The 27,987-nt window shown below is 41.2% G+C and overlaps 2 protein-coding genes across 10 annotated transcripts in view; one reads left to right on the top strand and one right to left on the bottom strand.

The window, feature by feature from the left end:
• MAST2 (microtubule associated serine/threonine kinase 2) overlaps window positions 1-1,588 on the bottom strand; it is a 178,369-nt gene extending 176,781 nt beyond the window's left edge. For 7 of the 9 annotated variants that reach the window (XM_058178904.1, XM_058178902.1, XM_058178898.1 and 4 more), the window contains exon 1: window positions 1,183-1,588. In XM_058178904.1, the coding sequence (XP_058034887.1) occupies window positions 1,183-1,371 (189 nt within the window). In that variant the 5' untranslated portion in view covers window positions 1,372-1,588. The remainder of the gene's footprint in view (window positions 1-1,182) is intronic. The other 2 variants (XM_058178906.1, XM_058178905.1) reach the window with 1 other exon arrangement.
• On the top strand, window positions 20-27,734 carry LOC131196306 (riboflavin-binding protein-like). The gene is made up of 6 exons (XM_058178933.1): window positions 20-1,038; window positions 19,032-19,204; window positions 20,836-20,935; window positions 22,999-23,127; window positions 24,735-24,846; window positions 27,483-27,734. Exons 2-6 carry the CDS (start codon window positions 19,063-19,065, stop codon window positions 27,732-27,734), a joined length of 735 nt encoding a protein of 244 aa, XP_058034916.1. The 5' UTR covers window positions 20-1,038; window positions 19,032-19,062.
• The last annotated feature ends 253 nt before the right edge of the window (window positions 27,735-27,987 follow it).

Raw genomic sequence — 27,987 nt, forward strand, 5'->3', positions numbered from 1 at the left:
ATCATGCATAGGACCAGGGCTAATACTGTACAAATAAAACCTCTATTTTCAGAGTACCTATTCAAAAGATCCTTAATGAATCCTCTATTACAAGAGAGGTTATTTTATTCCTTCCACCAGTCCACACACCATTTATTTTTGCCCACTTGAGGGGATGTTCAAATAGGTACAGTACTTATCCTGCAAGAATAATTATCATTTAGTTCTTAGTCCTTAATTAACTACTAAACTCAACAGGAAATTTTGACCCAACTATTATTTCTTAGTCCAAGCTACCTGAGAAGGTTGCTATTGTAGTATACAACCTTGAGCTCCCTCAGCCAGGCAAAGCATAATGTAATATAAATCATCCTCTGGAACATCCTCAGGGAGGTTTTTAGATCATACATGTAAATTTATCCATTATATAATTAATCTTTCACTTTTAGAGAAGAAGATAGTGTTGTACCTTGATGAAGGTATCTTTTCTTTTATGTACACTGAGAGCATATGCACCAAGACAAATTCCTTGTGTGCCCAATCACACTTGGCCAATAAAAAATTCTATTCTATTCTATTCTAGAGAAGAAGATAAACCATCCACATAGCTGCTTTATAGGTATTTTTTTACTGGGGCAAATTATCCTAATAATAAAGAATACCAAACAGAAGCGCTACTAATCTAAACCAAAATGTCCTTTAACGGAGATGTTCTTTGATCTGGACCAAATATCTGAATGCCCTAGAGCTACCCACCACAGAGCCAATTTGTAGGAATCACCCTGCAAGGCATGTCCCCATCCTAAAGGGATCCAATGTGAACATCCTCCACTGTAGCAATTAGCCTAGAAGGAAGGCTGGGTGGTGTTATTCTTGGGCTTCGTAAGAGGCAAGCAGAAGTTTCCACGAGTTTTTCTGACAGCAGAGGAAGCCTCTCTCGGCATCCCTGGACGAGCATCTCCACCACAACGGCCCCTTTCCACCCAGCCAGCGTCTCCCCTTGCAGTGAAGGAGGAGCATCCGGCTGTCCACCTTGGATGACTCCAACCAGCCATCACGGTACCCCTAGAAATCTCTTTCTCCCCCCCCACACACACACCCCGAACGTAAAGCCTCCATAATCAACCCCCACCATCTTGATCCCTGGCTGTACCGACGCCCCCCGGCAAGGCAGACCCGCCGACCCGCCAGCCGCCGCAGTACCTTTTCTGGCGGCTCCCTACAGGCGGCGCTGCCTGGACCCGCTTCTTCCGCTTCTCTCACACTGCCCGCCGCCGCATAGGCTCTTCTCTTCGAAGCATCTAAGGGGACCCGGGTGGGCTGCTCCAGGTTCCGGGGAATCGAGAGCCCCGAGGGCCCCGCTTTTTCTCCCCGAGGGCGACCCTTCTTCATGACGGGGGGGGGGGTGGCGGCAGCGACAACTTTTCAGCGTGGGGGCTCGCGAGCTAAACAGCCCGCCATGGCCGCGGAGGGAGGGGGAGACGATCCCGGGAAGCGCCTCTCTCCCCGTTGAGCTGCCAGGCAGGCATCGCTCCGCGCTCTTGTCAGCGGCGAGCACTCTGGACACTGCGACAAGCCCACTCCCACCACCCACCCCTCGGCCACGTATCGCGAGAGGAGGGGCTGCCGGCGCGCGAGGAAACTCGAGGGGCGGGGCGGGGCCAGCTCCGGGAAGGCGGGGCTTATAGAATGAAGAAGGCGGGGCCGAGGGAAAAGGAGAGCTTAAGGGGGAACGGGACCGCGCGGAAAAAATGACACTCTTTTTAAGTGTGTCCGCACCTGAATTGGCTCGCAAAGTATGACGGGACGGTGTGGATCTATATAAATACAAAGGTGGATGGCGTAACAGAGATCCACTAAAAATGCTTAAAAGACTATTGGTGAAGCTCTCCTGTCAGCTCGCCTTAACCCACTCTTATTTAGGGCTTTCGTGTCTAAATAGCCGTTCAGCAGCTGCGGCTCCTAAGAGCGCTGCCAGTGCAATTCTCCAGTTCTGTCAAAGCTGGAAGGAAAGTGTTTTGGTGCAACTTGCTCTGCTGCCCCACTGCTGATCCTTATGCAGCTGACCACTGCTGCTGTCTTTACTGTCCAAAATATAAGACTAGGTTAGGACAATGATTGGTGGGGTTTCCAGCCCCAGTTGTTGTTTTTCCTGCAAGAACATATCGCTTGACAACAGGATAAACGTTACCACTATCCTTAATGTGTGGTGAAGAAGAGTTGTGGGAGTGGGTACCAATGCTTGAGATACCTACTTGAGTTGCCTAATGGGTTGTGAATGTGGAACGTTCCGTGTCTGTGACCTGTTGAGCTATTTCTGAACCCGTGTCTGGAGTTTGGTCTGAAAGTGGATTTCCAGCTGCAAGGCAGGCAACAAAATTACATAACGGTCACATCCTGTCAAATATTAACAGCTTGTTCTGGTTTTTGATGTCAGGGTAACTTCTTGGAAAGGAGACAGTGGAGAAAAACTGAGGCACAAACAATCAGATCCACACATTTATTTTTATTTTTTTATTTTTTAGATTTTTATACCGCCCGAAGGACTCAGGGTGTACATAAAGAGAATTTGTATAAGATGTTTTACAGGTGGCATCTACCCCCGACGAGAATTGCCACAATGTTCAAGAATAAATCTGAAAAATGTTGGAAATGTCATCAGATACTGGGTTCATATTACCATATGTGGTGGACATGCGTAGAAGCTAAAAAATACTGGACTAAAATCCACACGTGGTTGGAAAAAATGATAAAAAACACAGATTTTAAACCAAAGGTTTTTTTATTGGGGATCATACCTGAAACATACAATAGTGAATTGAGGTATTTGATTGTGAATGTAGTAACAGCAGCTAGAATTGTGTTTGCTAAAAACTGGAAAAATGAGAAAATACCAACGCAAGATGAAGTTATTAGGAAAATAATGGAATGTGCTGAAATAAGCAAATTGACATTTGAAATTAGAGAACAGGAAGATAAACAATATTACAAGATATGGGACTTATTTTACCAATGGTTAGATAAAAAAATATGCCAATGAAGTTTGATAGAGGTTTCTATAACGTAAGAATTGTCAAAATATACAAAATATAATGTATTATTATTGGTTTGATTCAGGATGATGAAATGAATGATACAATGTAAGTTAACTTAAAATTCAGAACATTTTGTACAAAGTGAGGGAACAAATATATATAGTTAAATAAATGATTAATGGACTAAAACACTTGGATATATATTAGAATGGTAAAATGTGAAATTAGATAAATTATAAGTTATGAACATGTGAAAATGCACAAAAGATTTGTAACCAACCAACACACTGTTCATAGTTGTATTGAAGATGCTTTTATGTAGATTTGTTCAAAAAATAAAAAAAATTAAAAAAAAGATTCACACATGAAGAGTTCAATTAGCTGAGATTTTTTGTTTGTTTGTTTTTTGCTCAAGCTGATACACTAGAATCTTCTCTGACAGTTTGTACCTGGGTAAAACTAGATAAGATTTAATGGCATTGAAAGGGAGTCAGACTTTGCTCCCTTATGCTCACATAGGGATTTCAGAGTACTTCCCCATTTGACTCCTCCCTGTGGCTCAGCCAGTCTCTCTCACAACAGCTTCTAAATTCTATGAATAAAATTTTGGTTGATCTGTTTTTGAAGAGCTAACAACTAATCTCAGGAAGTCTTTAAAAAATGCTAGCAGCATGATGAATTTTTTGAAATAATTATCATTACTAAAGAAAATAATGGTTTCTGTGAGTTTTTAGGATACAAATAGTCCTCAACTAACAAACTAACTAACAAAGGGACGCGGTGGCTCGGGGCTAGCACGTTGAGCTTGTTGATTGAAAGGTCGGCAGCTCGGTGGTTCGAATCCCTAGTGCTGCCATGTAACGGGGTGAGCTCCCATTACTTGTCCCAGTTTCTGCCAACCTAGCAGTTTCAAAAGCACGTAAAAATGCAAGTAGAAAAAATAGGGACGACCTTTGGTGGGAAGGTAACAGCGTTCCGTGTTCCTTTGGCGTTGAGTCATGCTGGCCACATGACCACGGAGACGTCTTCAGACAGCGCTGGCTCTTCGGCTTTGAAATGAAGATGAGCACCACTGCCTAGAGTCGGCAATGAGTAGCACGTATGTGCAAGGGGAACCTTTACTTAACAACCACAATTTGATCACAATTTTAGTCATATGTTTTTGCAGTTCTGAGTCAAAGCACCACATGACCAGACTCAATCCAAAACAGTTTTTATGACATTGAGTCACTCCAGCTGTTAAGAAAACCACCTGCTCATAAGTGTGAATCTCCTTTGTCAAATGGGCAATTTTTTTGCTGAAAAATGGCAAAAAAATCATAACAAGCAATCACCATGACTGTAGTATGCTGCAACCAATTGTAAATGTGAGCTGGTTGCCAAGCAACCAAAATGCAATCACATTATTACAAATGTAGTGCGGAAGTCATAACTTCAGGAACAGATTGTAAATAATTTTTTTCAAGCTCATTGTAACTGAACATTTGTTAAGCACCGTCATAAGTCAACCTGTATTCTTTGCCACAGGAGTATTTATAGAATAGCCCATTATAACTGAAACCTTATCAGCAATATTCATGGCAGAGATACACACCATCAAAGTTACAACTGAAGGGAATGTTATAGTAAATGAAGTGCTTTTCCTTTATTGTTGAATTGGTTTGGCTACTTACACATCAAAGCAAAGAGCTTTCACAAGTAAACTAACCATCACCATTTTTGAATAGTTCTTTCTTAAATAGTTTTCTGCTAGTCCCATAAAAGATTAATTTTTTCTTCTGAGTTTTATGCAGTTGTTAAGTTTGTACAACAAATGAAGTCACTGATAACAAAATATTATTTGCTTAGCAAAACAAATATTAAGAAATTTGAACAGAGAGAACTTCTGTTTAATCATAGCAGTCCAAGGATAGGATCATGTTCCAAAATGTGGCCAGTTCTCAGGATAAAAAGTAAATATGATTTAAATTCAATTTGATTTAATATATATAATATTATTTCCTCCCCACAATTTCCTATTATATCACTTCAAACATTAAGCATCAACATTGAGCAGCAAATTGTGGAACAGCTATAAACTAATAAACCAATTTTAAGTTGTTGCAAGTGACTATACTTTAAAATTAGGTTTCTATCTGAGTAGACATGCATATATTTATACTATTAATAAAATGTATTATTTTGGATACCAATGCACATATACTATGCATGCTTCTATTCACAATTAGCTAGGCTTTCATTTAGTATTTTTATCTATGATCCATAGAAGTAAACAATGTGACAATGGAAGGTACAATTTAAAAATTATAAAAGCAATAACACACATAATTTGTATATACAAAAATTTACAAAAGTTATCTCATATGCTTTCCAGTTATTGTTGGATAGTATCTTTTGACCTGGTTAAATATTTGCCATATATATACCTAGATGAAAATATTTTCCTCTAAACAGGACAGCCAGGAAGCCAGTCATACTTCCCTAGGAAAAGAAAATGGGGCTGAAAATCCTTTAGGCTATGACTATGGGTGAGATACAAAGCACCTTCCTAGTCTCTTAAATCCATGGACAAATAATTTGGGGGGAGATGGCCATTAACTGAAATACAATTCATTATAGTAATATCATTTTGTATGTTAAATAAATTTTCATTTTTAAATATTCTTCAATAACTACATTTCACTATATTACAGCTGTATTATTTAAACCTATTACGGTATTGGATATGAGCCACGGTGGTGTAGTGGTTAGAATGCAGTACTGCAGGCTACTTCTGCTAACTGCCGGCTGCCTGCAATTTGGCAGTTCAAATCTCACCAGGCTCAAGGTTGACCCAGCCTTCCATCCTTCTGAGATTGGTAAAATTGTTGGGGGCAATATGCTGACTCTGTAAACCCCTTAGAGAGGGCTGTAAAGCACTGTAAAGTGGTATATAAGTCTAAGTGCTATTGCTATTTCTTGTTTTTCATCTTCTCTTAACAAGAATTCTGTGACTGGTCTTGATGTTAACATTATTCTCAGTTGTCAGTCTTGCTCCATATTAGAGTTTTCAGCTTGGGAAGAAATCAATATATAGATTTTTTTTAAAAACAGGAAAATTGTTAAAGATTGACTTTATATTTGCAGAGCTTTAGTAATAATCACTACTTATCATCTGGGTGAAATAGTCCTGGTCAGTTTGACCTGATCAGTTTTCAAATATATTGCTAATATCTTGTCTGAAAGAACTTTCCATGAGTGAGGTGGGACATTTACTGATAAAAGACATTTTGGAATATTTCACATACATCCATAAAGGTTAATTAGTTGTGTCAAAATATATGCAAAATATTGGAATCATAGGAAAAGACTGAAAACATAAACTGACAGGCTAATTTATACCATGTGTTATGCCATAAAACACATAATAGTATATTATAATTTGTGAACCCTAGTTGATATGTGGCAATTTGGGGGGGAAAGAAACAAAGGAAAATAAAATAGTTTTGTAATGCATTGCTGTTTTGGTTGTCTGGTAACAAGCCTTCATTTCTGTACAAAATTGTCACTATAATTTATCTACTATATTTATCTTTGCAGACACAAAATTTCAAGGCATGCTGTTTACTTGGTATTGTTAAGTAAATATAAATTAAATTCCATCATAGAAACTTTTATGTTGTTTTTTCACCCACAATCTAGAACCTTTGAGCTTAGACACCACCACACTTTTTAATAAATGTACAATTATTATAATTCTGTCCTGGGAACAATGTTTTCTGCATCACTTCAGCCATCAAAAACTTGGTGCCCAGCTTCACGAAAAATGGCAGATTTAGTACTTTCCTTCTCTTTCCTTGTGGAATTGCTGCCTCTTCAAAAAAAAAAGTGATCCTATCATTAACAGATAGCAAATACAGATTGGTAACACCTAAGATGTTCTTAATTTTTACCTGTTAATCTGATCATTAGTAATTCATTATAAAATGCATAGAAAAATTTTAAATGATCTTTGTGTGGAGTTTTGATTTCAAGGATTGTGATTTTTTTAATATGTAGTATTTATTATGCCTTTTAATATAAAATGTTGAATTGTTTTCTGAAAACAAGCAAAAAGAGGGCAAATAATTATATTTTGCTCCACATTCAAAGAAACAAGAAATGTAAATTTTCTAAATAACTAAATAAAATAAATGACAGGCTTTTTTGTAACTAAGTTTTCCCAACCTGGTATCTTCCAGATCAGTGGTGAAATGCTACCGGTTTGCACTGGTTCGGGCAAACTGGTAGTGATAAAAACTACTGGTTCAGGCGAACCGGTACTAAAAAAAAAAGCTACCAGTTCCTCTGAACTGGTATTTCCGAAAATCAGCTGTGGCACACAATTTAAAATTGCTAGAAAGCTGAAAATCCTGCTTTCTAGTAAATCTAAATCGCACGGCACAGCTGTTTTCCCCCTTCACTGTTTTACTTACCTTCCCAAGCCTTTTTCTGTGTGAAGCACACTGTTGTGCCTCGGCCGCCCCCCTCTCCGCAGCCGGGCCCCTCTCATCTCCTGTTATCTCAGCCAGAGACGGATAATGAAGACGAACAGCCTGGCATGCCTCCAGTCCTGGCACCATGCCCGGACAGACCGAGCAAGACAAATGGCCTGGCATGCCTTCAGCCCCCAGTCCTGGCACCATGCCCGGACACACTGAGCAAATAAACCCCTCCCACACAGCATGTGAACATGAGGAACATGAAGCCAGTCACGAGCTGGAATTGCCGGCAGCTGGAGGGTGGATGGATCCATGCTTCCGGAGAATGGAGAGGCGACATCAGCAAAAGGAAGGGAGGGGCAGGCCTGGATAAGTGCTGAGTCATGGAGCCACACCCCATGGCCTATATAAAGGATCTGCTTTCTGGCATTCTTTGAGTCAGGCAAAGTCTAATTTGGATTGCTGAAGTCACATCTTGGACTCCTGCTTGCCCTGAGAACTCTGACAGAACTTTGGCAAAGCTGCAGAGGCTTTGTGGCCACGCTTGATACAGACTTCCCCGACCCGGCCATCAGAGGAGGAGTGGGACACGACACACACATTTGGTGCGTACTGCACATGCGCACATGTGCAGCGTGTGTTTGGTGCACACTACGCATGCGCAGGCAGTGTGTGCTTGGTGTGCACTGTTTATGCGCACATGCAGCACATGCTTGGCATGCACCGCACATGCACAGCCAGTGAACCGTTTCCGATTTCACCACTGTTCCAGATGTATTACAATGACACTCCCCAACCTTTGCAGTCTTATTCCTAGAGTATCAAAAATGGAGTTATGTAACTGACATTTTAAGTAGAAACATCTGCATAACTAGCACAGTCACATCAAATAGCATCCTACATGTTCAATAATTATTGTTTTATTAATAGGAAAGCTGATTCCCAAGCTGCTTGAGTCAGTTTATACCCTTAACTAAAAGGAGATTCTAAAATATGAAAGAAGAAGTGGGACCTGTTCCAGCTTTATACTTCAAAGACAATTCTGCAGCCTTAAGATCAATACTGTATACCTAATTGTTGAAATCAGTGAATGGCCAATGTTCCGGCTCTAACTGAATATGAGCATACCTTCCAATTGATGTAGCACTATAGCATTTTATTAGATGAATTGCAAGTTTTCAGGCTTTCTGTAGAGGTTTCTGATTGGCTGTTTCTAGAGTTAAAATGTTTTCTCTAATCTAACAAAGCAAGTTGGTCAACATCCCAGTTCTAAATGACCCAGAGATAAGTCTGTTAGCTTTTGCAAAAGTCTAGGAATCTTTACTTCGCAAACTATGTTTTTTTGCTGACAATCAGTATATATAGAGGGTATAATAGACCAAAAAGGCCAGAAACTTTTTTTTTACTCAGGCTCCTTCTAGAGGGAAAAGAAAGGAACAGAAGGCCAGCCAAAGAGGTAAGCAATCAATGGTTATATTTGGCTTCATTTGCCTTAGAATTGATTAATTAGAACAATTACCACTACTAATTCTGTAATGCTTGCTTTAACATATCTTTACCTAAATGGATGGAACTTCAGTACTTTATGATGGAAACTTCCCATTTGGAAGGAAAAATGAGTGGGTATCATAATGGCTTTTTGAGTTAGACCTTTACATACTGTAAACAGCTAGTCTCCTTTCTTGGAGGCATTGTTCCTTTATTCTTTCTCTTCATTCCGCTCCAAGTTGTTACCATTCAAAGAGAAGTAACACATTAAATGCATTTACACATTTAATATCAGGCCTGTTTTTACTTTTAATATATATTTGCATCAGATATGAAACTGTGCTATATATTAACAATCTTCTTTATGTAATAGCGGAATTTGTACAACATATTGCACCCTAGGTATAGTTAATAAATGGTAGGTGTGTTCATACAACATGCTAAATAAAAATAACTATATTATTCAATATAAATCACATTATCATTACATTTTACAGTGTATTATACAATGTAGCGTAATTCCTGCTGGAAATAAGCTTAAATTTTCTGCTATTTTAATAAATATAAAGCCATGCTCCTTCTCCTAGTGCATTACAAATATTTTAATCCAATGACAGGATTCAAGTAATTTAACAAACAGTTCTCTGCCCTAATGATTTCTTCCAATAACCAGTTTGCCAAACTGCTCAGAAAGTTAACAACCGGTTCTCCCGAAGTGGTGCGAACTGGCTGAATCCCACCACTGTTTTAATCAGAGAATGAAATAGACTGTGAATAGGGACAGGTCACCAATCAGATACCATTTTTATGGCCTTCTACCGGTTCATTATTTATTTATTTATTTATCACATTTATAACTTGTGAATATACAGTAACAACAAACCTTGGTTCACACCTAAACTTAAGCAGCGACATCATTCCAAAGAAGAAGCCTACAGAAAAGGTGATAAAATGCTATACAATCAGGCCAGAAATGTACTAACAAGGGAGATCAGAGCAGAAAAAAGAAGCTACTCTGAAAAGCTAAAGATTCAGGTTTCAGCAAATGAACCAGCAAACATGTGGAAATCTCTTAAAAATATCACCAGCTATGGCAAACCTCCTTCCCAGGCTGAAGGTAATCAACATCTGGCAGATGACCTGAATGAGTTTTACTGCAGGTTTGAAAGGAAACTACAGCCACCTATCTCCACAACCCCCATCTCAGACATACCAACAACAGCCATGCCTCCTACAACTGACCTCATACCATTGGGTTTACTACCCCTAGTGATCACAGAAAAGGAAGTGCAGGACCTATTTCACAGAGAAAAGCCAGGAAAAGCTCCAGGCCCAGACAAGATAACTCCTTCTTGCTTAAAAGTCTGTGCTGACCAAATTGGCCCCCATCTTCATCCATATCTTCAATAAATCACTACAGATGTGCTATGTTCCTTCTTGTTTCAAATGCTCTACCATCATCCCAGTGCTGAAGAAGCCCACCATCAAGGAACTGAATGACTACAGACCAGTTGCTTTAACATCTGTAGTCATGAAAACCTTTGAAAGGCTAGTGCTTTCCTACTTGAAAACCATCACGGATCCGCTGTTAGACCCCTTGCAATTTGCATACCGAGCAAATAGATCAACAGATGATGCTGTTAATATGGCTCTGGACTACATCCTACAACATCTTGAATCTCCAAAGACCTATGCAAGGGTCCTCTTTGTAGACTTTAGTTCAGCATTCAATACCATCATTCCAGACACTCTTCTAACTAAGCGAAACCAGCTACAGGTACCTGAACAGACTTGTAAGTGGATCACAAGCTTCCTAACAAACAGGAAGCAGCAGGTGAAGCTAAGCAGGATCACATCAGATACCTGTACAATTAGCACAGGGGGCCCCCAAGGCTATGTGCTCTCCCCACTTCTCTTCTCTCTGTATACCAATGACTGCATTTTCAACTATTCATCTGTTAAACTACTGAAGTTCGCAGATGACACAACAGTGATTGGTCTCATTCGAGACAATGATGAATCCGCATATAGACGAGAGGTCGAATGACTAGCCTTGTGGTGCGACTGAAACAATCTAGAACTGAACACACTCAAAACCGTAGAAATGGTGGTAGACTTTAGGAGAAACTCTCCCATACTTCCACCTCTCACAATACTGGACAACACAGTATCAACAGTAGAAACCTTCAAATTTCTAGGTTCTATCATATCACGAGATCTAAAATGGACAGCTAACATCAAAAACATCATCAAAAAAGGACAACAAAGAATGTTATTTCTGCGCCAACTCAGAAAGCTCAAACTGCCCAAGGAGCTGATGGTCCAGTTCTACAGAGGAATTATTGAGTCTGTCATCTGCACCTCTATAACTGTCTGGTTCGGTTCTGCAACCCAACAAGAAAGACACAGACTTCAGAGGATAATTAGAACTGCAGAAAAAATAATTGGTACCAACCTGCCTTCCATTGAGGACCTGTATACTACATGAATCAAGAAGAGGGCTGAAAAAATATTTACATATCCCTCACATCCTGGACATAAACTGTTTCAACTCCAACCCTCAAAACGTCGCTATAGAGCACTGCACACCAAAACAACTAGATACAAGAACAGTTTTTTCCCAAAGGCCATCACTCTGCTAAACAAATAATTCCCTCAACACTGTCAAACTATTTACTAAATCTACACTACTATTAATCTTCTCATCATTCCCATCACCAATCTCTTTCCACTTATGACTGTATGACTGTAACTTTTGTTGCTTATCATTCATTAAGTGTTAAATTTTACCCTATGACCATAATTTGTGTTGTAAATGTTAAATGTTGTAGCTTGATGAAGGTATCTTTTCTTTTATGTACACTGAGAGCATATGCACCAAGACAAATTCCTTGTGTGTCCAACCACACTTGGCCAATAAATTCTATTCTATTCTATTCTTTAAAAATGGTTAGTTGAAGAGTACTAGTTCTCATATGGTTTCATTGCATTTCAAGGATGATGGACATGAGAATAATCACAAACTGGCCTCAAATTGTTTCTAGGAATTTGGGTAGTAAAAACAGTTAAGAGTGTGGAAGGAAGCTAAATTGATAAGGGATGTTTAAATACCAATTCCCCAAAACAAAAGGAATATAAAATCCAGAAACTCCATAAAATGACAGTGTATTATTTTAATTTTAGAATAACTGAATGGAACTAAATGATCATGTTTGCTAAACTGTATGCACAAGTAGCAATGATGTAGTATAATTAATATAAGACAGGGACGCAAGAACCAGTTTGGTATGGCAATTAAGGCACAAGGCCAAGAATTGGGAGATTAAATTCTAGTCCTACCTTAAGGCACAAAACCAGCTGGGTGACCTTGGGCCAGTGACACTCTCTCTCAGCCCTAGGAAGAGGAAGCAACGACAAATCTCTTCTGAAATCTTGCCAAGAAAACTACAAGGGATTTGTCCAGGCAGGCACCAGGAGTCAACACCTACTCTAAGGCACGCACACACACGTACACCCCCCATATATATAGTTATTGTATGTCCTGAAGATGATGAGATCATCAGTAAACAGATATTGTGCTTGTAATGCTCAAATAACTACCATCCATATTATGCTAAAACTACCACAGTTAATAATCATACTAGGGGAAAAAATGACATTTATCAACAATTTGGAATTGTAGTTTAAGTGGAAGAATTAATTAAAAAGAATTAAGCAAGGGAATGCTTAATTTTTCTTAACGCCTCAGTAACCAAATCATCTACATTTCACATCCTGTAAAAATCAAATGTTAATTATTGGAAATATGTGTTAATTCATGTTTTGAATGTTTAATTTATTTATTGTGTCAAGGAGATTGGAGATTGGAGTTAAATTGCTTTCTGGCCCATTTGAACTTTACCTGGAAAAAAGTTGTCTTGCTCTGGTATTCTTGTACATTATAAATTAGCAAACAAAAGGATATGCCACATATACACCAATTGTTACTCTACTTTAAGTATCCTCTAATACAGAAAAGTTTTTAAATTATGCAACACTGTGTATTACTCCAGGTCAAAGTTTCTCAGATAAAAAAAAATATGTTTCCAATGTTTTATTGTTGCAATACAACTAAAGAGAAATCAAGCAACACTGGAGGTTTTCAAAAAGACTGGGCAACCATTTGACTGAAATGGTATACTGAAAGGGTCTCCTGCTTGAGCGAGGGGTTGAACTAGAAGACTTCTGAAGTCCCTTCTAACCAGTGGAAAAATCCTATTTTTTTTACTACCAGTTCTGTGGGTGTGGCTTGGTGGGCGTGGCAGGGGAAGGATACTGCAAAATCTCCATTCCCTCCCCACTCCTGGGGCCAGCCAGAGGTGGTATTTGTCAGTTCTCCGAACTACTCAAAATTTCCGCTGCCATTTCTCCGAACTGCTCAAAATTTCCACTACAGTTTTCCAAAACCTGTCAGAATCTGCTGGATTTCACCCCTGCTTCTAACTCTATTGTTCTATATTCTATATTGTGAAATAGCATTAGCTTCTTCATAGTCTGCAATGGCCTGAAAGTTTGGAACCCAAAAAATATCTCGATTCCTCAAGAGATATTAAGAAGTCAAGTGTCTGTGTCTTCTCTATGTCATTTGCTGGGATTCATACCAGTAATAGAAAGCAGCATATATATTCTGTTAATGAGAAGATAAATATAGAAAGCCAACAGGGTAAATAAGCCTGTTGATTATTAATACACACCAAAGATTACACGGTACACAAAGCAATGAACACAAAACCTTTTCAAGTTGGAGATTTTGTGCTGGAGCCCAATTTGCCACTTCAGAATACTAATTTATTTATTTTATTTAATCATATTTATATACCGCCCTATCTCCCGAAGGACTCAGGGCGGTTTACAGGCACTTAAAAAACACATAAACACATAAATACAATATAAAAACAATTAAAAAACTTATTCTATAAGCCCGTTATTAAAATATAAAAATAAAACCCAATTAAAACCCATAAATTTAAAATCTAGCTCAGTCCTGCACAATTAAATAGGTATGTTTTAAGCCCGCGGCGGAAGGTCCGAAGGTCCGAAAGCTGACGAAGTCCGGGGGGTAGTTCGTTCCAGAGGGTGGGAGCCCCCACAGAGAAGGCCCTTCCCCTGGGCGTCGCCAGACGACATTGCCTCGCTGACGGCACCCTGAGGAGACCCTCTCTGTGAGGCGCACGGGTCGGTGAGAGGTATTCGGTAGCAGTAGGCGGTCCCGTAAATAACCCGGCCCAATGCCATGGGCGCTTTAAAGGTGGTCACAAAACCTTGAAGCGCACCGGAAGGCCACAGGTAGCCAGTGCAGTCTGCGCAGGATGGGTGTCATGCGGAGCCACGAGGGCTCCATCTATCACCGCGCAGCCGCATTCTGGACTAACTGTAGCCTCCGGATGCCCTTCAAGGGGAGCCCCATGTAGAGAGCATTGCAGTAATCCAGGCGAGACGTCACGAGTGCGTGAGTGACCGTGCATAGGGCATCCCGGTCCAGAAAGGGGCGCAACTGGCGTACCAGGCGAACCTGGTAGAACGCTCTCCTGGAGACGGCCGTCAGATGATCTTCTAGAGACAGCCGTTCATCCAGGAGGACGGCTAAGTTGCGAACCCTCTCCATCGGGGCCAATGACTCGCCACCGATGGTCAGCCGCGGATTTAGCTGACTGTACCGGGATGCCGGCATCCACAGCCACTCTGTCTTGGCGGGATTGAGCTTGAGCCTGTTTCTCCCCATCCAGACCCGTCGGCCTCCAGACACGGGACAGCACTTGATAACCGTTGGGGTGGTCCGGTGTGAAAAGTACAGCTGGGTGTCATCCGCATACAGCTGGTACTTCACACGAAACCACTGATGATCTCACCCAGCGGCTTCATGTAGATGTTAAACAGTAGGCGAGAGGATCGACCCCGCGGCACCCCACAAGTGAGGCGCCTCGGGCCGACCTCTGCCCCTGTCAACACCGACTGCGACCGGTCGGAGAGATAGGAGGAGAACCACCGATAAACGGTGCCTCCCACTCCCAATCCCTCCAACCGCGCAGCAGGATACCATGGTCGATGGTATCGAAGCCGCTGAGAGGTCTAATAGGACCAGGGCAGAGGAACAACCCCTATCCCTGGCCCTCCAGAGATCATCCACCAACGCGACCAAAGCCGTCTCCGTGCTGTAACCGGGCCGGAAACCGGACTGGAGCAGTCTAGATAGACAGTTTCATCCAGGTGTAAGGAAACTGATATGCCACCATACTCTCTACAACCTTCGCGAGCGGGTTGGAGACCGGACGATAATTACCTAAAACAGCCGGGTCCAGGGAAGGCTTCTTAAGGAGGGGCCTCACCACCGCCTCTTTCAAGGCAGCCGGGAAGACGCCCTCCACCAAAGAAGCGATCGTAATCGCCTGGAGCCAGCCTCGTGTCACCTCCCGAGTGGCCAGCACCAGCCAGGAGGGGCACGGGTCCAGTAAACACGTGGTGGCATTCAGCCTACCCAACAACCTGTCCATGTCCTCGGGAGCCACAGGGTCAAACTCATCCCAAACAATATCGCCAAGACCACCCTCGAGCATCTCACCCGCGTCACCGCAATCTTGGTCCAGACCATCCCGAAGCTGAACGATTTTATCGTATAGATAACCGTTAAACTCCTCAGCACGTCCCTGCCACGGGTCATCCCGCTCCCCCTGGTGTAGGAGGGAGCAAGTCACCCGAAACAGGGCGGCTGGGCGGTTATCTGCCGATGCAATGAGGGAGGAGGCGTAGCTACGCCTCGCTTCCCTCAATGCCACTAGGTAAGTCCTAGTATAGGACTTCACTAGTGTCCGATCAGCTTCCGAACGGCTAGACCTCCAGGAACTCTCTAGGCGTCTTCTCCGGCGCTTCATCCCTCTCAGCTCCTCGGAGAACCAAGGAGCCGGTTGGGACCTGCGCCGGGTCAGAGGCCGCAAAGGCACGACACGCAAGTTCCTCAGCCGAGCCGTGAGCCAGACCCTCAGGAAATGGCCCAAGCTCCGTCCGGAACCCATCCGGGTCCATCAGGCGCCTGGGACGGAACCAACGTCGGCTCCGCCCCCCTGGGGTGGTGAATGGCGGTCAGAAAGTCCAGGCGAAGAAGAGAGTGATCTGACCATGACAAAGGTTCAGTGACTATTTCCTTTAAGTCCAGATCTCTCAACCACTGACCAGAGAGAAAAATCAGGTCCAGAGTGCCACCCCCAATGTGAGTAGGGCCATCAACTACTTGGGTCAGGTCCAAGGCCGTCATGGAAGCCATGAACTCCCGAGCTGCCGTCGATGACGAGCCGGAAGATGGCAAGTTAAAGTCCCCCATGACTAAAAGTCTGGGGGTCTCAACTGCCACCCCAGCCAGCACCTCCAGGAGCTCGGGCAGGGCGGCTGTCACGCAGCAAGGAGCCAGGTACGTGACCAGCAAGCCCATCTGACACCTATGACCCCACCTCACAAAGAGGGATTCACACCCGGCAATCTGAGGTACAGTGGTCTCCCTCGGCTCTAGACTCTCTTTAATAACAACCGCCACCCCCCCACCCCTACCCTGGGCCCTCGGCTGATGGAATGCACGGAAACCCGGTGGGCACATCTCGACCAGGGGCACGCCCCCTTCAGTGCCCAACCAGGTCTCCGTAACACCTATAATATCCGCGGCACCCCCCTGAATCAGATAATGTATTAGGGGGGCCTTATTGGCCACGGACCGTGCGTTGCATAACATCAGACGAAGGCCCAGGCTCTGAGGGTCTTGACCATCCGGGGAACGGAAGAAGGGAGGGGGATCGGGGCGCGCGATCGCCTGCAGACATCGAGCGCGCGCCCCCCAGAACAATACAGTCCCCCCCTTCCGCCATATCTGCCCCTCCCACTTACCGTGCAAATGGAACCACCCTCACCAAAAGGAACGCAATCCCCCCCTATAACCTCCGAACCCATTACTGAACCGCCACGAGCACGCGCAAGGACTGGCTCCCCACCCGGCGGGCTACTCCCAATACCCGCCCTAACCCTCCCACCCCCCCTCCCCGACGGGTTCTCTCCCCTACCCGTCGAATCCCTCCCCCCCCTCCCAACCCTTAAAATCCCCATTAAAACTCCCCTTAAAAAATCTCTTAAAACAACTAATTAAAAAGCCCCTAAGCCTCCTATTTTTAGCATGCCACCTCTCCGGGCTCCAAAGCCCATCCCCAAGGTAGGGCCTCGATAGTATGGAGGCCAAACCCGCGAGAGAGGGCATCTCGCAGGGCAAGAAGGTCAGCCGCCGTGGCGTTCGCATCACCAAGAAAGTCCGGCAGGAGGCCCATCCTGGGCCGGTCAAGATGGTAACAGATGATACAGTGACCACAACCAGTCTGTCAGTCAGTCCTGATGGGAAGCAGTCAATAGTGATCCTCGTGGGGTAGAAAACAAAACCACTCATTCAGTCAGTTCACCACCCCCTATAAATAGTCAGGGGTGGACTAAGGAAGAAGGAGGGGGGGACGGACCAATGGTAGAGATGTTAAACAGGCCGTCCGCCGCCTTGAAGCGCCGAGGCAGGCCGCCGCCACCGGCCACCTCCGCCCGCCCGCCCCCACCAAAGGCGCCCCATCGCCGCCGCATGAGGCCACCGACATCCCCCCCATCTAGGAAGGGACGCCAGTCACTCCACCGACGCCAGCGCCAGACGAAGAAGCCAGGCCGCCACCGCCGCCAGAAAGCCAACAAGGCCAACGGGGGCCCGGTAGGCCCTCCAGATCTCCACTGGGCGCAACTCCTCCGGGGCTCCTCCCCTCGCCCCCGAAGTCGCCCATCATCCATCTTCCTCCACGACTGAAGCCTCCTCCATCAGGGCGGGGATCTAAGGGGGCCCAAGGTGTCAGAGGCCCCCGCCGCCGCCGCTGCCGTCGCCGCCGCCGCCAGAATGCCAAAAAGGGCTGGCGGCAGCCCGGCAAGCCGCAGGCCGCCCAATAAGCCGCCCGGCTAGCTGCCAGGGCCGCCACTGCTTCCTCCCACGGGCGGGGTCTAAGGGGGCCCTGAACATCAGAGACCCCCTGTCGCCGTCGCTGCCGCCGCCGCCGCCACCGCCGCCACCGCCAGACCGCCAGACCGCCGAAAAGGCCGGCGGCAAGCCGCGGCCGCCCGGCAAGCCGGCAAGCCGCCCAGTAGGCCGCCATGATCACCGCTGCAGCAGGACGCTCCGGGGCTCCTCCCAACGCCCCCTGAAGTCGTCCTGCGCCAAGTCACCCCTCCTCCGGGTGACTGGATGTTCTTCCATCAGGGCGGGGGCCCAAGATGTCACCAAGGCCCCCCCCAGAACCGGACAAGGCCCGAAATGTAGTATAGTACATAGTTAGTTCTCATTAATTACTTGGCCACTCCCATAATGGCAAAAGCTGTTTCAACCCCAGTTACTATTATTTATTTATGTTATGGCCTGAGAGGTAGGATGCATACTGGGATGCAATACTGAGATGGGAGATAAAATATGGTGTATATAAAAAATATGGTGTATATAACATGCCTGTTATGGGGAGACTTTGTCCACACTGTCCTCTTTATAGAAAGTTGAGATATGGAAACCGCAAACAAAGTTCTTGAATTGAAATAGTTGCACAAGGTATGCTGATATTCTCAGTTCAAAAGCAACAATAATTGTACAAGATATACCATGAGAAAAAAAAATCCAAATTTATAGGAATCATATTTTATCATTATCACATTTTATACACTTACTGGAAGCTTTCTAATTTCTCGAACTCTTCTTCAGGCAAGAGAGTTAGAGAAGGAAAGGGGTGAGGCAGGAAAATAATTGGTTGCTCTTTGAGCCATATTTGCTTTAAAGCAAAATTCCCTACACATTTATTTGAACAGAAAATTTAAATTGAATAAATAAATAAATTTTCAGTTCAATTGTTTAAGGAAGATAAGAAGGAAAACCATGCTCCCCTTACTAGATTTTAGTTGCAATGTTTTCTGACATTTCACATTAAGGTTGTCCTGCCCTTAAATTTCATAAACCATCATTATGATTAAAATGTCATCTTCCATACAGGATCCTTAACAAGGATAGTAGTAAAAAGAAGATGTTGCGATTTTCAGTGCTCCTGTTGCTTGCTGTCCTAATGCCCAGCATTGGAAAGAGACAAACATGTCTGAGAGGGGCTGGCCACAAGCCAAGGCCTACCCAAGAGAAATACCTGCAGGAATGTACCCTATATGCCAAATGTAAGTGCTGCAAAACTGTGTCAAAAATTAGACTGTATATGGCCAACAGGCTGATTACTTTGTACTTTTATCATTTGTTCATGCCACTAATGTGAGCTCAATGTCATGATACAGTTGTGTCTGTGTGTGTGTATTGTATATACCCACATGTATGCACACTAGGGGTTAACTGATTACTTCTGTGATGAAATAATAACAAAGTACAGGGACCGTCGAGATTAAAATAAAAAAAGATAGAAAAGAATAAAAAAGAATAAGCCAAGAAATTCAAGCCAAAGTAGAAGTACAAAAAGAAAAATGATAAAAGTTTACACCAAAATCATTCGCGACGTCTCTTCATACTTTGTATCCTTATAAATCATTGTTTGTCCATACATATCCATATATCACTTCACACATTTAATTTTGCTCTTTAAACTTCTCAATTCACTTTTCTGAGTATCTCATGGACTCCCTCCAACCATGACTAGTGGCCTTTGTAATCCCATTCACAGACAGTATCTTCATATACTGGTTTTGCAGTTAGCTCTTCATTCATCCACTCTATAGAACAAATCATCTCAACATACTTCTTTTATATAAGTATGGTAATTCAGTAAGTAAAAGCGAGTGAGGTGGGAGCCAGTGCTGCTCAGGTCAGGTATATCACTGTGCAAACATGGAGCTGGTACATTCCAGTGCCGACTGGAGAAAATAGGCCAAATATTGACCCAAAAGGATAGAAGTAAACAAACCAAATTTACCTTCATCTTTTCCCACCCATCCACTCATAGTTGCTAATAGAATAAAGAATGATCCACATTTTTTTTCAAACTTATCCCTAGTTCTTTTATTATCATGGTTCACTACAGCTTACTGTACAACTATCACCACCATAGAAATTTCTACTTTCCAACATTTGCACAACAGTATAGATGCTATCAAGTCATAATTTCTGACACAAGTGTTATACTTCCTTTCAAGCTACTATCAGTATATTGTCACTTCCCCATGGATCACAAAATCACACTTTTGTCTTTCAGTTAAATTCTTTCTTTTCTTTGTTTTACAGATTCCCCACATATCTATTTTATTCTATTTCAATTCTTAAATTCTTCCTACATTCCAAATTAAAAAAAATTGCTGCACACCCAGAGACACCCAGACACATAGTCACTACAGATGGGCCCATAGGCATCCACTTCTGCCACCTAGCTGAGGTTGTCATGTAACACTTTTTAGTAAGACAAAGAAAGGTGAGGAGAGAAGTGGGGGGTGAGAGAGAGATTTTTTTAAGACGGGAAGGACATGCACATTTAGGTATGAAATCACAGGCAAAATAAGTAAACAATTACATAGTGCCAAAATCTGTCTTTGCTCAGATGTTGGCATGAAAACGCAACTACTGTATTAATTAGCTGTCAGATCTCTGAGAGTTTCCTGGATTTAGGAGACAGACAAGCTGAATTTTCAAGAGGATTGGCAAGAAGGGGAACAAAGCAATTCTTCCTCTAAAAGTGCCCCACAACTTAATTCCAGTTGTAACAACCTTGGCTTTTGTGGGTATTTAACTAGGTCAGAGGCCTTACACTTATAATTGTGTTAGAAAGTAAGCCTTTATTAATAATTCTTTGGTTTTTAATTTCCCACAGCCGCCTGTTGCTATGCAGACATTACAGAAAGTCTGGCTGTTTCACCAGTCGTTAAAATAGATACTACCTTCTGGAACAGATGTGGAAATCTTAGCCCAGCGTAGGTTTTGTTTTGTTTTTATTTTCCACATGTTTCTAGAAATATGTTATTTCTATAATTCTGCCATAATTGCTGTTTGTAACTATAGATAACATAATGAATCCCTGGAAATTGGGTGACGTATGTATACATTTAATACGTTATTATGGTTGTTGTGCAATCAGCCAGATGTTTAGACTAGATTTGACATTTTTATCCAACTATTGGGTCTTTACCAAAGACCTAGGATAGGCAGATGTTGTTTGATGGCTTTATTTTATTTATTTATTTTATTTATTTTGTCACAACAATATATGTAGGAATCATACAAAAGATTATATAGTATATGAACATATATGGGTAAATATAAGGAGGTATAAGCATATATATAGAAAGAAGAAAAGAAAAACAATAGGACAGGAACGGTAGGCACGTTTGTGCGCTTATGCACGCCCCTTTAAATAATACCCTTTAAAGGTATTGTTGCAGGATGTAAGCTGTTTCAATAAAAGCAGCATTTTCCAATTGACAGATGGTAATTTTGTTAATGTTGATGATATTCAAGTTGTGCTCCAAATGTTGCTGTTATTCTTCTTCTTCCAAAAGTAGAATTATATTAATGATTTTTCTTATCGTCCAAAATCTAAAGATCCCCAAAGTGACTTACCGTATATTAATTGAATTAAGGCAAATACAGATAGCCCTCAACTTACAACAGTTCATTTAGTTACCATTCAAAGTTATAATGGTACTGAAAAAGTGGCTTTTGACCATTTTTCACATATACGACCATTGCAGCATACCCATGATCACATGATCAAAATTCAGACACTTGGCAACTGCCTCATCTTTATGATGGTTGCAGTGTCCCAGGGTCACGTGATCACATTTTGTGACCTTCTGACAAGCAAAATCATTGGGGAAGCTAGATTCACTTAACAAGCGTTTATTAATTTAACAATTTAATAACAGAGGTGAAATGCTACCGGTTCAGGCCGGTTCTCCCAAACCGGTAGTAAAAAATGTTTTTTTTTAAAAAAAAGTTCTGACGATCGCGCGTTGCACAGCTGATCTTTGAAACTTTTTTTTTTTTACTTTTTAAGCATTTTTTTACTACCAGTTCTCTGGAACTGATAGTAAAAAAATGCTAAAAAAGTTTTTAAAAAGTTCTGAAGATTAGCTGTGTGACAATCAGCTTGCCACGCAATTTATATTCGCTAGAAAGCAGGAAATTCTGCTTTCTAGAGAATCTAAATCACACAGCACAGCTATTCTCTCCTCCCCTCACTCTTCTACTTACCTTTGCAGACTCAGAAAAGGCTTCTTAGTGCCTGTGGTACACATGCGCACAAAGCATGAGTTTGGTGCATATGAGCACTTTGCACGCATCCACGCGCGAAGCAAACCGGTAAGAATAAGAAGAATAAGAATAATTTAATTTCTATACCGCTCTTCTCCTGAAGGACTCAGGGCGGTTTCCAGTCAAGTAAAAACACAATAAAACATACAATATACAGTTAAAAACCCATTAAAAAACCTATTCAATTTGGCCCATTAGTTAAAATACATACTAAAACCATAAAAAACCTAATTAAAATTACTAATAGTTTTATGCCATGTAGTAGACTTTAGAGCATTTCACCCCTGAACTGCAGTGATTCACTTAACAATTTTGGCAAGAAAGGTAAAATGGGGCAAAATTCACTTAATTGTCTCACTTAGCTACCAAAATCTTGGGCTCAATTGTGGTTGTTAAGTCAAGGACTAACTGTAATTAAGACAATGTAGCAAGAGAGATTAGGTGAAAAAAGGAGTAAGTTGGGTGACCTATAAATTTTATAAATAAATAAATAATAAACCATCTATTCAGCCCTTTGGTGTTGCTATCCAGGGTTATCAATGAGATTAAAAAGTATTAATGTAGCCTTGATATGAAACCTAATATTTACTTAAATAAAATTGTAGTATAATTTTAGAATTACAAGTCTAAGGAACAACTGAATTAAACTTCCCAAACAATTTTCCATTTGGTTTGTTGAAGATTTTTCATATAATAACGGTGAATATTTTCTCCATAAAAACAGGTGTGAAACTTACATGAAGAAAATAGAGTGCTTTTATAGGTGCTCACCAAATATTGCTCATTGGGCTCATCCCAGACAACCAGCTGCTGTTTCTTCTGTTCCCATATGCCAAAGATTCTGTGATAACTGGTAGGTAGATCTTCTTGCTCTTTTCAAAATAAATAAATAAAAAGATTCTGTTTGCAATTAAATTTTAATTTTTCATTCTTTGGGGTGAAATTAAAATTTCCAATGCAATTTCATTATTTTTAAAATCTCATTAACTTACCAGTAATTTTCTCTTAGCATTTAACGTTGAGAAGTAAACCCATATGCATTTTTCCAGGGTAGAACAGAGCATTATTTACAATTCTTGTGATACTATGCATCATTCATTTTAAGATGATATTCCTTAGGAAAAAAAGAATTTGAAATGGCTTTCTATTGTTATTATTGTTATTGCTATTATTGTCTTATAATAGTTTTGTTCCATAGATCAAGCTGCCAATTTTTGTTTGCCAGTTTATAGATCTACCTGAAGTTCTTCTGTACTTTTTGATGTTTTCAAGTGTTTTTGAAAGCTGGTGCTGGCAAAAGTCTTGACATTCAAAAAATAAAATTAAAAATTTAACTGGACATGTTGAAGATTTTGGGAATGGCTAGCATAGTTTTATTTTAACTGAATCTTAAATTTTCAGGTGATGCTACTTTCTGTTTTCAGGTTCTTAACACAAGAACCTGGCTTCATTCAGAACCCCACACAATCATAAATTCTAGATAGAGGTAGTAGGGCTGTGGAAAACTTTCAAAGAAGCCTTTTACCCTGTGGTGGGATTCAAAATTTTTACTACCGGTTCTGTGGGTGTGGCTTGGTGGCGTGGCATGGCTTGGTGGATGTGGCAAGGGAAGGATACTCTAAAATCTCCATTCCCACCCCACTCCAGGAGAAGGATACTGTAAAATCTCCATTCCCTCCCCACTCCAGGGGAAGGTTACTGCAAAATCCCCATTTCCTCCCGATCAGCTGGGACTCAGGAGGAAGAGAATAGATGGCGGTGGGGCCAGTCAGAGGTGGTATTTACCAGTTCTCTGAACTACTCAAAATTTCCGCTACCAGTTCTCCAGAACTAGTCAGAACCTGCTGCATACCACCTCTGGTTTTACCAACCATGTTGCTGCAAAGTATTATTTCAAAACCTTTAGTAATATACAGTATGATAGTAACAGAGTGGCCTTTTTTGATCTTCCTTTCCAATTTTCTGCCAATTATATGGTTAAAGCCACTGGCGGACTTTGAGAAATGAGAAATGGAAACAATGAAGTGCACTTTGTAAGCTCCATACCAGGGCTACCTCTCCAGGCTAGAATATTTTCATCCCTAGGTTGCCCTTGCAATGATGAAGAGAAAATATCACTCTTTAGAAGCTTGGATTTGACCACAACTCTAGTCATTAAGTATTCTTCCCTACTTATTAGTCTAATAACTATCACCTAGGAAAGTTACAGGTCTTTTTTAACATACGTTCTATCATTGTAATAATCCACATGTTTTAGGTATATTATTTTTTCTTCCCTTCCTTGTCCTGAAAATTTCCTTGTTTTAAACTGCCCTGTACATTTGTAAAGAACAATATCCAATCATATCCTGGAGGAGCATTGACTTGGTTTTTTTTTTAAATAAAAAATTATTCTATGTTGAATTACATGGGGTGGTAAAAACACAGATAAGGCCTCTACTTTTGTGTTTTCTCTTATAGGTATGAAGCTTGTAAAAGTGATCACACTTGTGTCAGCAACTGGTTGACTGATTGGGCAATTGATGATAAAGGAGAGAATCACTGTCAGTATGACTGCATCCTAATCAGTGAGGTAATGTATTGTACAGTAAGCTACTTCTGAGGCATACATAGTACCCTAATGTTAAAGTGTCACATGGCTTTCTATACAAATAGTCCCCAACTTAAAACCGTTCATTTAGCTACTATTTGAAGTTAAACTGCACTGAAAAAAAGGTGACTTATGATCGGCCCTCACACTTACGGTGACAGCAACATCCCCATGTCCCATGTTCCCTTGGACAATTGGCAACTGGCATGTTTTTATGACAGTTGCAGCATCCTGGGGTCATATGATCATCTTTTGCAACCTTCCCAGACAGTTTCCAACAAGCAAAGTCAATAGGTAAAGCTGGATTCGCTTAATGAACACATGATTCACTTAACAAACCTGGTGATTTCTTTAACAGCCATGGCAAGAAAAGTTCATAAAAATCAGGCATGACTTTAACATTAACAACTGCCTTGATTACTAACAGAAATTCTCGTTCCAATTGTAGTTGTAACATGAGAATTACCTGTATTTAGTGCTAGCGCTCTAATCTAACAAATTAATCTAATTTAACAAGAGGAAACTCTTATATTCACCCTCTCTTAAATTCTAAAATATTTTAGTATTGCTAGTGCATGCCACCAATAATTCTTTTAAATAATTCACCAATATTGCTGTATGAGTTAAAATGCAGATTAAGTGCACAATTTTGAAATCTGGCTTCCAAACTTTAAATTCAGTTAAGAGAAGGTTAAGGTAAGATAATGTACCAATATTTATTTTAAAATAGGTTAATCTAAAACTAGTGTTTTCCAAACAAAAGATATATTAATACTATACAAAGGGACTCTTCTGTCATTTTGCACATATAGTATAGGAATTACAGTGGTACCTTGGTACTCAGCTGCTTTGTAACTCATCAAATTTGGTACTCAACATATTTTGATATGAAAATTCTGTCCTGATATTCATCCTTTATTTGGTACTCAACACACAAACTAGAATTCGTTGGTATCAGCTGCCTTGTGACTCACTCCATTATTTCTTATGGGAAAAATTCATTGCTTTTGGTATTCATTGTGCCCCCTGGATCCAATTAATGATGAATACCAAGGTACCTCTATATCACACTAATTTAAAGAGGAATGCATTACTATATTTTGGGATATCAACACCGCCGCTAGAAATCTGGAAGATGTCTGTTATGGGAAGGCTCATCTAGAAATGCATGTATTGGCCAATTCAGTGATAGATCTCATGCATCTCTAGATAAAAGGAAAATTAGAAAAATGGTTGCTAGAGATTCTAGGGCAAATGAAAACAAACTGAAATCACAATGATGCACATGGCTCTCAAGCCACCTTCCTGAGGACATGTGGGGCGATTCACTGAAGATAAGTCACTCCTATTTCTGCCTGGAGATGGATGAAATGGATCCCAATACAATCAAGCTCACTCAGGCTAGATCCTCCAGCAGCAGAAGCAGCAGGAACAATTAATTCACTCTGATCACAATGACCTAATATAATAACCCCCATTGTTTCCCAGTTTTGAAACTAGAAATGCATAAATATTGTAGTATGATAATAAACTGTGCAGTTCCTGGCTATCAAAGGTTGCCCACCCCCTATTTCAGAAAGAATTACTAATCAAAATGAAAACATTGGATTGAATGGTTCAAAAACCTTGGTGTGATATAAGGTACAGCTCTGTTTATGAAGCTGAAAAGAAGAGAGGCTAAGATTCTATACAAAGGGTTGGGTAAGATTTGTTTCTTTTCATCTCATTTTTTTAACCTCATAATAAAGCAATTAGGGGTTTTCTGGTATGGTGTACATTCTGGGTCTTGAATGAGCTGAATAAACTAGTTCCCCAATCCACCCTCCCATCTGAATTGGACCACATCCTGCCTTTCTTTTCATAATAACCTAGATGTAAAGGAAGTGTAAGGAGGAGAGTGTGGTTCTGATGGTAAATGATACTATAAACTAGACTATTTATTTATTATTTGTTTATTATTATTTATTTATTAATTATTATTCATTTATTTGTCATATATATAAGATAACAGGTAAAAGTATAAACATAATTTGGATACATGAAAAGAGTAAGTAAAAAAGGAATATTAGGACAGGGACGGTAGGCACGTGGGTACACTTATGCACGCCTCTTACAGACCTCTTAGGAATGGGGTGAGGTCAACAGTAGACAGTTTAAGCTTAAAGTTTTGGGGGTTTAGGGAAGAAACCACAGAGTCAGGTAGTGTATTCCAGGCATTGATCACTCTGTTACTGAAGTCATATTTTCTGCAATCAAGTTTGGAGCAGTTTACCTTGAGTTTGTATCTATAATTTGCTCGTGTATTGTTGTGGTGGAAGCTGAAGTAGTCATTGACAGTTAGGACATTGTGATAGATAATTTTATGTACTACGCTTAGGTCAGATTGAAGTCTGCGTAGTTCTAAGATGTCTAAGGCCAAAATTTGGAGTCTGGTGGCATAAGGTATTTTATTGCGAGCAGAGAAGTGGAGGACTCTTCTTGTGAAATATCTCTGGACTCTCTCGATTTTATTTATTTATTTATTTATTTATTTATTTATTTATTTATTTATTTATTTATTTATTTATTTATTTATTTATTTATTTATTTATTTATTTCTATGTCACTCCGAATTCTAGATGTATGCCAATGGAACTGACATGTGTGAGAAAATGTGGGGTGATTCACTGAAGGTGAATCATCCCTGTCTCTGCCTCGAGATGGATGAAATGGATTCCAAGGTAATCACGTTCATTCAGGATAGATCCTACAGAAGCAGTAGCAGTAGCAGTAGCAGCAGCAGCAGCAGCAGCAGCAGCAACAAAAACGATGATGATGAAGAAAGATTCTGCCGTCTCAGAATGCAAACGAGAAGAGAGCTGGAGGAGTAGGATAAAAGCCTGGAAAATAGTGAACATTCCAATTTGGGTAAGTAATGTTAAATTGTTACTATTTTTATCATTGCCATTATTGGCCTTCAGCAGCTCTAGGCATCTATTTCTAACCACAATGATGTCTAATGGTAGAACATGTATTGCAGTGCAAGCTCTGCTTCTTCATACTCAGAGGTTCATAAGGGGCAGAGTTTGTATTACAATGTAATAAACATTACAATTACATGTTTCACTCCCTCCTTCTCTTCCC

The sequence above is a fragment of the Ahaetulla prasina genome, chromosome 3 (genome assembly GCF_028640845.1).
Source record: "Ahaetulla prasina isolate Xishuangbanna chromosome 3, ASM2864084v1, whole genome shotgun sequence".
Classification (NCBI taxonomy): Eukaryota; Metazoa; Chordata; class Lepidosauria; order Squamata; family Colubridae; genus Ahaetulla; species Ahaetulla prasina.